Raw genomic sequence first — 10,971 nt, 5'->3', positions numbered from 1 at the left:
ATTCTGATTTTATGTTTTATGTTTTGCTTTGATTTGATTTGATTGTCATTTACAATTTTATAGCAATAATAAAAGTTGTTTTTAGTTATCATGTTTGATTTGCTTGATGATTTTTTGATTGATAAATGACAATGAAAACTTAATAAAAGGATAGTCAGTCTATTATAGACCACGGCATTGCCTAAAGGGGCACAAATTTATTCACCCAATAAAAGACCCATTGAGTTATAAAGACTTGAGCATGAATGGTTTCCACATTGAACCAATGGGCAAAGGAAACAAAATTTCATTTCAGATTATAAGAAAATCGCCTAAGGCCTTATAAGAAAGTGGTCAAGACTATACATACATACTCTACTGATCTAGACTATGCCAAGGATCAGTATGATAAAGGCAAAAGCCATGGTAACCTGTATACCCACGAAATTTTATACACTTTATGGCATGACTGGATTAGCCATCCAGGTCTTTAAAAATTGATGCACATATTGCAAAAGGCACAAAGAGTTATCCCATAAAATCTCATGTTGTGTAACATGTACACAAGGGAAACTCATTAGGCTCTATTGTCCCAAGTACCACGTGATTATAGTATGTCCATGAGGGGGAGTGAGGACAAACTGTGATCCATGAACATACTACAAATCCGTCTATGACCATAGTAAGACTTGGCCGAATTCTTTATACTACAAAGGCCACTACCTAATGCTTGGGGACACAAGGATTTACATGTGTAAGGTTAATATGCATCAGACCATATAAGTGAGCAGAGATAATCCCATCTTAGAATGAATACGGGTCATAAACCAGACATATACCATCCTAAGAGATTTTGAATAAACCACCACATACATATGTGCCGTCTAGGACCACCACATACATATGTGCCGTCTAGGATGGAACCTCATAAGAGAATGAGAAAAAGATTGGGAATATATGTTGGATAGGAACATGTCTTTCTCCCACGTTTTTTAAGAGACCTTGTGCCAAATATGGGTGATCAAATTATGGCCAGGTACACGGATCGCATGACTGATGAATCCGACTATCCAACATCAGGGGGAGAAAGAAATAAGCTGGTAAAAGAGAATAAGAATAAATAGAATGGTATTTACCATCATTGTCTTGGCAAGATCCTCGGACTAGAAAATATGATTTAAGACGTCCAAAGAATGTGATCAAATGATACAAAAGCTAGCAGAACTAGATGCCAGACACATTGACCCGAAAAGAAAAGAATGACTAAGTCATACCAGCTTAGCACCACGAATTTGATGTCCTAAGAGACACAATCAAGTTGCTACAGTGTCTATACAAGATAGACCAATAAGTTCCAAAAGATAAGAAACCTCGGAAAGAAATGAAAGGTGCATAGAATGATACAAATCCGAGTTCAAAGGAAACCAGTCCAGATAGAGAGATAAGGCTGGCAACCTAAACATCTAAGGTACCAAACCATGTAGTTTGGGACGCCAAACTGAAAGGTAGTAAAGGTCCTGGATAATAAGATCTCACATTGTTCCCAAGCAGTTCATGGACTGAAGCAAAAGCAGCTGCATTGAATATGATAAGACTAAGTAAAAATTAGTGAAGGAGTTTGATAAAGAACAATCCAAATCAGTCTATATATTCTTGTAAAAGAAATCCCTTGCGTTTATAATAAATCAGCACTGCAAGTAGGTCATGAGATGCCATCAAAGAAAGTGTGAACTGCGATGTTTTTCAAGTAATAAGATTATAGTATGGGACTGCAATGTAAGCACAAGCCATTGTGTTTATATCAGTGGATAAAAGGAAACCATAATGGTCCAAGAGAATGACCAGAATTATGTCTGGTCGAGGTCAAATGGATATGGCATTGCTGAAGGCAAGAAAGATCGATAACCATGTATAAAAGTCCTTGAGTGTATTTGACTGTAGATCCATAGTTTGATGAGATTATAAAATTCATTGAAGCAATGATTATTAATGATATGACCTTAGACACTCATGGGGTATGGACGAGTATAGACAAGGTCTATAACTCAACATGGATCGACCAATGAAGAAAGATCGGCTATAATGGATAAGCCATTAGCACATACGGGTGATGTATGTCTGAATGGATGAAGGCATGTCCGTGAGAAGCCAAGTGATTCATATGTGTTTGGGTCGATGACTCAATATATATTAAAGTGTCCACGGTATGGCAAAGCCATGTGACTAGAGGATCTGTGGGACATGAGAGGACTTGCGAGTAAAGTTTGATCGCAGATTAGAGGTCCATCCGAGTACTGGTCGAGTGCCATCCGTCCGACCAGGACATAGAGTGGTCAGCTGCAAAGATGCACGTCACAAGAACTATTCCTACATCAACGTTCAAGAAGCTCAAAGGACTACAAGTTCAGTCATATGATATGTCAGCCGACTTCATCACCATGTTTACACCAACCACACGTCCATGAAATTTATCTATCAGTTTGGGATGTACCAATTAAAGGACCAGTTCAAGAATTGGCACCCATGAAGCTAAACTATCAAATTGTCCATGCGCCAACTTGAAGAACATACACAGGGGTACAAGTCAAGGGAAGTTCATGTGTTGTACTCTTTTTTTTATCCATGGTTTTGTCCCACTGGGTTTTCCTGGAAATGTTTTAATGAGGCAACATTAAGCATGTTACAAGCCCTGAACCGGATGTGTCGATCAAGGGGAAGTGTTATAAACCAAGTGGTGATCGACCCATATCAGGCCCAAATTGTCTAGCCCATCAGCTATCCATCCGGCCCATTCGCTAATGACTTAGGCGAATGAGAGTTTACATTTATCTATACTTGATGTTTATCATTTTCTATATGTATTTAAGATAAGTACTATTTCCTATTCCTATTAGGAATATGATATTTTTTTCTTTTATAACGGTCTAAATAAGACGGTCTAATATTTGTATAAATATAGACTTCTGGTCATGAGATAATAAGCTTTCACAAGTTATTTATTTATTTGGAGGAGTTTTAGCCCTCCATATTCGTAACCCTAATATTTTCCTCTCGAATGATGACCACACCCAACGGTATGTTCTCTGTTTTGCTCGAAATTGTTTGGTATTCGGCTGCCCTCTTGTTTAACTATCTAGAATTGGGACTATCTGTTTACATATCTAACCGTAATTTTTCTGATTATTATTTTATCTTATTGCAATTTGTTTTATGTGTTTTCTCAGTCGCTCACACCGAAGTCTTCTGGAAGTGTCCTATCCCTCACAAAGTTAATCCTGCTATTGCTTTTGGGAACATCAATGCAACTCTACAAAAGCATGGACTTTATGGTGAAGTTAGTGTCAGGGCTTTACTGTGAAGAAGATTGTGATCATGACTTGTACTATTCCTATTTCAAATCCAACATCGTCTTACAAAAGAGAGGTGCATTACCATACTCTTAGTTACCTAGTTCAGTGTATATATATATATATATCTAATCTAATCTATGCTAATATATATATATATATATATATATATTTATTTGTAGTGAGCGAAGCTGAATTTACAGAAGTTGATAATATGTTGGCGGATGTTCTTACACGTGGACGCTACTATGTAGCACCATCAAACTTGTTGGTAATCTCGAAAAACATCACAGAAAAAACAACAGAACTACTTGGCGTTCTTAGAGATTTGAAATCACAGAATTTCAATATTCTCATTTCATCTCTTGAAGAAAAAGATGACGGCTCGGTATCTCTTCCCGGGTTTGCTGAATACCAAATCACAAGTGTCCCCGAAAAACATCTCTTGAAGTTGGCTAATGCTAATGGTAAATCGTAAATTGATTGTTTGCTTTCTGTCTCATATTGTAGTCTGATTATTATGCCTTGTCTGTCTGCAGAGCCTCCTAACATAGGTGTCTTCTGGAACTTTGATTCCTCCCATAGATTGATATCTCCTGATAGTATCTATCATAATATCAAATGAGCTCTTGCAAATCAAGGTCACCTTGGTCAAGTGTCTATCTGGGCTTATTGTGATGATGATGACGACGACTTGTTTCTCCCCGATATCACTATGATACCGACAGGTGGTAAATTTGTGTGTTTTCTTTTTTAAGTTGTGTATGTAATCTAAAGTCCTCTCTGGTTGGTTTCAGGGAATCGAACTGCCAGATTCAAGCGGATGTTAAAGTACATTCTTTTATGGGCGCTGCTAAATCCTGTGGACTATCCTAGAACATTACCCTGTTTGATGGTGATCTCAGATATCGCCGGAAACAGACAGTTTGCCAAGGTTCTTCAGCTTTTGGTTACAGATGACTACACTGTTCTTCTAACCGTGTCTGATGAGATGGAATACCTACGCTCTGTATGGTTTTATCCAAATCTAAAAAAAAAATCAAAAGGATTACTTCCTATACGACCGAAAGCTTGCGTGGTGGGTGAAATCTAAATCTCCCTCTTGTTTACTTTTGTTCTCTCTGGTTTGTTTATGTTGAGTTCTTATTGTTATTTGTTTATGTGAAGCCTCCGCAGATGCTAAAAGAGAAGGCTTGCGTGGTAAAATCTAATCTCCCTCTTGTTTATTTTTCTTCTCTCTGGTTTGTTCTTGTTGTAATTTGTGTTTGTGAAACTTCGCAGATCCTAAAACAGACATCTTTTGGAACTTTACCGAGGACACACTGATAGAAGATTGAATGTATTTTATTAGCGTTCCGCCCAACCCCCCTCTCTTGATCTCTACACTCAGAGAATCAAGCCAATATCCAAGACCTTATGTCTAAGGATCTTTTTACAAAATACTCAAAAGCTAATTACAAACTCAAGACAAACTACTCTTTATACTCCTCCGTCTTTCTTCCCCTCTAACGGCCGTAACTGACTCGTAACAAACTCTTCAAATCATGAACACGCATCCAAGACGTCTCATGTACTGGTAAACCCTTCCATTGTACCGAAACCTCCAAATGTCCCTCAGAATCATAGAGAAAACTGGTCAGTTCCTCAGGCTGCAAAGTAATCTCATCGTTCGCCGTAAACGAAGATGGTAAGTTCGTGACTGGATGATTCCTTCCCAGCACTGGTTTCAACTGTGACACATGAAATACCTGATGAATCTTACAATCCGAAGGAATGCCGAGACGGTAAGCCACTGATCCGATCTTCTTCAATACTGTGAAAGGACCATAGTATTTAGCAGACAGAAACTGACAGAATGTCCTAGACAGCGTCTTCTAACGATAAGGTCGGAGTTTCAGAAAAACAGAAGAGCCCACTGAGAACTGAAGATCCCGACGATGCTTATCTGCGCTGTCTTTCATTGCTGCATGTGACTTCAACAAGAACTCTTTAGCTTGGCTTAACATCTCGTCCCTGTTCTTCAACATCTCTTCTAATTCAAAGTTGGTAGTAGAACCTTCCTCGTAGTGAAGTAAGGATGGTGGCTCTGTACCATAGACCAGCTTGAATGGAGATGTATGAATAGAAGTATGGTAAGATGTATTGTACCAATATTCACACCATGATAGGTATTTATACCATTGTTTCGGGTTAGCAGATGTGAAACACCTCAAGTAAGCTTCAAGACATCGATTCACCACCTCGGTTTGGCCATCACTTTGAGGATGATAGGCTGTGCTGAACTTGAGTGATGTTCCTGCCAATCGAAAACATTCTCTCCAAAATTTGCTCAAAAACACCATGTCTCGATTTGATATAATCGAAGCTGGATATCCATGTAATCTCACTACTTCTCGTATGAATTTCTCAGCAACTGACGTGGCCGTATATGGGTGTTTCAAGCCGATGAAGTGAGCGTATTTACTCAAACGGTCCACCACTACCATGATCACCGTAAATCCCTCTGATTTTGGCAAGCAGTCAATGAAATCCATAGAAACTTCAGACCAAATCACAGTAGGAAGTTGAATTGGTTGTAAAAGACCACCAGGGTTCAGGGTAGAGTATTTGCGGGTCTGGCATACAGTACACTCCGATACGTATTGTTGAACATCGTCTTTTAACTTAGACCAATGGAACAACCTTTGAATCCTCTTGATTGTTTTCAACACGCCAGAATGCCCCCCAAAAACTCCATCATGATATTCCTGGAGTATAATTCCAATATACTTTGATGTCTTAGGTATAACCAATCTGCCTTTATAGAAGAGCCGGCCCTTAATGATCGTAAGGTGCTTCTTCGAACTCTTCCCCTGAATAAGTTCCTTAATTTCTTGTTGAATATCAGGATCAGAATCGACTTCCTCAAATATATCTTGAATCTGCAAGTTAGAAGAAACTGTCAAAGCACACAGCAGACTATCACTGTCAAACTTGTCCTACGGTGACATACGAGACAATCCATATGCGGCTCTGTTTTCTGAACCTGCCTTGTAAATGATCTCAAAGTCAAATCCCAGAAACTTTGTGAGTCATTTCTGATAATCCATCGAAACATCTCGTTGTTCCAGTAAGAACTTCAAACTCTTCTGATCTGTATATACCACAAAATGCCTCCCCATTAAGTAATGTTTCCATCTCTGAACCGCCAACACAATAGCCATTAACTCCCTTTCGTAAATGGGTTTCATCTGTTCCCTGTTCGTTAAGGCTTTACTGAAGTAACATATAGGACGATGTTTCTGCATCAAAACAGCACCCAATCCAAACCCCGATGCATCCGCTTCTATCACAAACAGCTCTTGAAAATTCGGTAAGCAAAGAACAGGCGCTGTAGACATAGCTTGCTTCAACTGATCAAAAGCCAACTGAGTTTTATCCTTCCAGTCAAAACAATCCTTCTTAAGTAAATCCGTTAACGGTCGAGCTATGACGCCATACGCCAATACAAATCTTCGATAATAGCTCGTAAGTCCCAAGAATCCTCTCAACGCTTTAACTGTTCTCGGAGACGGCCATTTCTGCATTGCCTCTGTCTTTGCAGGATCTGTTGAAACTCCTTCTCGAGAAATTATATGACCAAGATACTCCACATGATCCTGAGCAAAGAGACACTTCTTACGGTTAGCCAGCAGGTTATGACACTTCAATGTTTCCAATACAATACGCAGATGTTCACAATGTTCCTCCATTGATTTACTATATACCAATATGTCGTCAAAAAACACTAACACGAACTTTCGTAAGAATGGCTTGAAGATCGCATTCATGAGGGATTGAAATGTAGCTGGAGCATTGCTAAGGCCAAACGGCATCACAACAAACTCGTAGTGGCCTTCATGCGTTCTAAATGTTGTTTTCTCAATATCTGCCTCATTCATTCTGATTTGGTGATATCCGGAACGAAGATCCAGCTTGGAAAACACTGAAGACCCGTGTAATTCATCGAGCAATTGATCGATTACAGGAATAGGAAATTTGTCAGGTATGGTGATCTTGTTCAAACCCCTGTAATCAATGCAAAACCTCCAGCCTCCATCTTTATTTTTAACTAACAATATCGGACTCGCATACGGACTTCTGCTTGGTCGAATAACTCCAGATTCTAGCATTTGTTTCACCATTTGCTCAATCACCTCCATATGAGCGTGCGGGTAACGGTAAGGTCTGACTGCAACTGTTCCTGAGCCTTCTATTAACCGAATGCTATGTTCGAAGCCTCTTTCAGGAGGTAATTCAGTAGGCTCTTGAGAGATCGACGCAAACTGATTCAACAAGCTTTTAATCTGCTCCGGCATGTGAATCTCTGATGACCCATTTTCTGAAAACTGAGAATCTGCATTTTGTAGGTCAATACCCGAAGTGAGCGACTGTAAAGCTGACAGATGTGAGTGTAAGGCTCTGTCTCCAATCAAAGTGACTCTGCCTTGCGTCGTGATATCTTGCATATTTACATTGTTTTAATTATCATTTCTTGTGCACATTGGTCTTTTGGAATAGCATTTACACATGTTTAGGTTGCATTTCCATGCATTAGTCCTTATCAGGTGTTGGAGGGAGTTTCATGATGAACTATGTACCCCAAGGAGTGTTTTGATGCCCAAAGAATGTAGATGAGTTGTTGAAGGATCCTAGCGGCCAGGCGTAGCGGCAAAGGCTGGTCGCTACAGAAGATAAGTCCCGTAGCGGGCATATGTAGCGGGATGTAGAGGCCGCTAGATTTGAAGCGCCTTCTACAGCGGCCACCCATAGCGACTTTACGAGGTCGCTATGCGTTCAAGACTTCTAAAATTTCCTAAGTATCCTAGCGGCCACACGCAGCGGGCATGACAAGTCGCTACAGAGCGTAGTGACCTCTGGTAGCGACCTTTTCTGGTCACTACGGAGAAAAATATCTATGTTTTTGTGGGTTAACCAAGGTTTGTTGGGTTAACCCAGCTCGTTTTTAGACATCTATAAACACCTTTAAGACCTAATCTGAGGAGAATCTCATTTTTTCTCTCAAGAACATTGCCTCCTTTGTAAAAAGCTTGAATCTTTATATCATAATCTAAGGAAGTTCTTCATATTATATCTTGTTTCTCCTTCTCATAAACATGATGAGCCTTGAATCCATCATGGGTTTGAGGTTTCTCATGGAGTTTAGAGAGTAGATTCTCCTTGGATTCATGGGTTAAGGTAGATTAGGGTGCTTAAGTGTAGATTTAGGGTGTTTTATTGTAGATCCTTCTTATTCCTTGCTTGTTGAGTGATCTTAATGCTATTTTAGAGTTGGCCTCTCTAAAATTGAGCTCTAGACATTTCATACCCGAAAGGTGCTTGATTAAATGTCTGAACCAACTCTCCTAAGCTTTTAACACTCTTTACCAAAGAGATTTGTTGTTAAAGGTGTTAAAATGGCTAATAGACTTGATTTTAATGATTGCTTAGATAATATTCAACCAAAGAGATTTGATGCTTGAGTTATCTTAGTGAATGAACATTAGACATAGGACTTGTCTAGAATTGTGTTTAGACTTAAGAGATTACTTTGATTGAAAGCTTGTCACCTAGATTGGATTTTAGTTACTTGAAGTCAATTCCCTTAGCCCATGGATTCACTTGTTTATATTTCTAGGATATTAGTTTGTTACAAATCATCTATCTTCTTGTTTGCTTAGATTAGGAAGGTTTGTGTATTCTTGGTGTTATAAGTCTCTAGTTCTCTGTGGATTCGATCCTAAAATGCTACAATGACATACCATTCGATTGTGGTATTGTTGGCACATTAGGTTAATTGGTGTGTGCTTAAACGCGTAATCACGTCGAATCAAACGCAAGCTCCTGTGTTTCCCAGTTTACTTCACACTTACCCAAAGTACGAAGCCATTGCACTCCTAACACCACGTCTGCACTCCCCGAATCCAACACTATGAAGTCTGACTTGATCATCACTGATTGTAGCTGTAGTGAAACCCCTCTGCACACACCAGCCCCATTCACTGTTATACCAGTGCCGACCAACACCTTAAATGATGATGTCTCATCTATCTGTAGTTGAGCTTTCTTCATAATTGTGGGTGATAGAAAATTGTGTGTCGCTCCACTATCAATCAAAACAACCACCTTTGTTCTGCCAATACGTCCCTCAATCTTCGTAGTAGTAGGTGACGACCATCCCATGAATGAGTATAAAGAAAACTCCATAACCTCTGTGGTAGTTCCTTGCAACTCCTCGCACGAATCATGAAACTCTTCGTCTATCAGCTCTACTTCACAACCTTGCGCCACAACCATCACCTGAAGATGCTTATTCTTGCAGTTGTTGTAATGAGCTCTTGTCCATTTCTCATCGCAGGAGAAACAAATCCCATTCTTCTTCTTATGTTCATACTCAGCATCAGATAACTTCACTCTTCCTTGAGTCTTTGTATTAATAGCTGGAATTGTCGTTTTTGCTACTGGTTCATGTTGCTTAGCTTTGTTCGCCCAAGCTTGATTTGTTGGAGTAACTAAGGATTTGAAGTTTGAGCTTGTTGCTTGTTTCCCTTGTCGATTCTCCTGAACCTTTCCCCCTGAGAATAGACGACAAAACTCACTGTCTTCCATTTTGATTACGGCTTGAATGTGATCAGATAAGGTTTGAGGTTCCTTCATCATGATTACTTCCTTCATTTCCCTCTTTAAGCCGTTGAAGAAGATATCAATCTTGTGCGCCTCAGCTGACTTTATTTGAGAAGATAGCTCTTGAAATTCTCGAACATATTCGGCTATGGATCCTGTTTGTTGTATGCTGAACAATCGTTTCCCTGGAGTCTTCTCGAAGGACTCTGCAAATCTTGATAACAATCTCTGCTTGAAATCAACCCAGTCTTTGAAGTCTCCATACTCAATCTCGTAGTTAAACCAGCACAAAGCGTCTTCCTCTAGACTCAAAGAAGCCAGTTCTAATTGATACTCTGGTGTTGATTGCATCACACGAAAGTACCTCTCAGCTTGAGCTATACAACCAAATGGATTGACACCAGAGAAAATCGGCATCTCAACCTTCTTATACAAGCCTTTTCGATTCTCATGTCTATGCTCTACCGGCCGATAACCTAGCTCAGATTCCCTCCGGTAATGTTCAAAATGACGAGGCGATACCTGATTCACGTTCTGTGGATCTGGTTGCGTCAGATTAGCTCCGCTAGATTCAGGTTGCGAAGATCGGGGATTCTGTTGCTGAATTGAAGTGATGAAAGATGTCAGTGTTGACTCGAGACTCGCGAATCGCTCATCCATCTTCGTCTCCTTCATTTGATTGTTCACCTCCATCGTCGCAACGAAACGATTGAATCGATCATCAAGACTCTCGGATCGCCGCCGTAACTCGTCGACGGTGTTATCCAACGCTCCGATCCGTTGCATCGACTCTTCCAGTCTCGTCATCGTCGTCTCGATCGCGTTGTTCGGGACGCTCACCGCACCAATTGATAGATGATTGAATGTATTTTATTAGCGTTCCGCCCAACCTCCCTCTCTTGATCTCTACACTCAGAGAATCAAGCCAATATCCAAGACCTCACGTCTAAGGATCCTTTTACAAAATACTCAAAAGCTAATTACAAACTCAAGACAAACTACT

The 10,971-nt window shown here is 39.9% G+C and overlaps 1 protein-coding gene across 2 annotated transcripts; it reads left to right on the top strand.

The window, feature by feature from the left end:
- Positions 1-3,513: 3,513 nt before the first annotated feature.
- LOC106320143 lies at positions 3,514-4,812 on the top strand. 2 transcript variants are annotated; one of them, XM_013758510.1, is made up of 5 exons: positions 3,514-3,793; positions 3,866-4,054; positions 4,124-4,404; positions 4,503-4,526; positions 4,608-4,812. In XM_013758510.1, the coding sequence occupies exons 2-5, from the start codon at positions 4,042-4,044 to the stop codon at positions 4,650-4,652; spliced, it is 363 nt and encodes a 120-aa protein (XP_013613964.1). In that variant the 5' UTR covers positions 3,514-3,793; positions 3,866-4,041; the 3' UTR covers positions 4,653-4,812. The 2 variants fall into 2 exon arrangements, with proteins under 2 accessions (XP_013613964.1, XP_013613963.1); XM_013758509.1 differs by having other exon boundaries at positions 4,494-4,526.
- Positions 4,813-10,971: the final 6,159 nt, after the last annotated feature.

Source organism: Brassica oleracea, unplaced genomic scaffold, assembly GCF_000695525.1.
Source record: "Brassica oleracea var. oleracea cultivar TO1000 unplaced genomic scaffold, BOL UnpScaffold00828, whole genome shotgun sequence".
Classification (NCBI taxonomy): domain Eukaryota; kingdom Viridiplantae; phylum Streptophyta; class Magnoliopsida; order Brassicales; family Brassicaceae; genus Brassica; species Brassica oleracea.
This window is presented reverse-complemented; position numbering and strand designations above follow the sequence as displayed.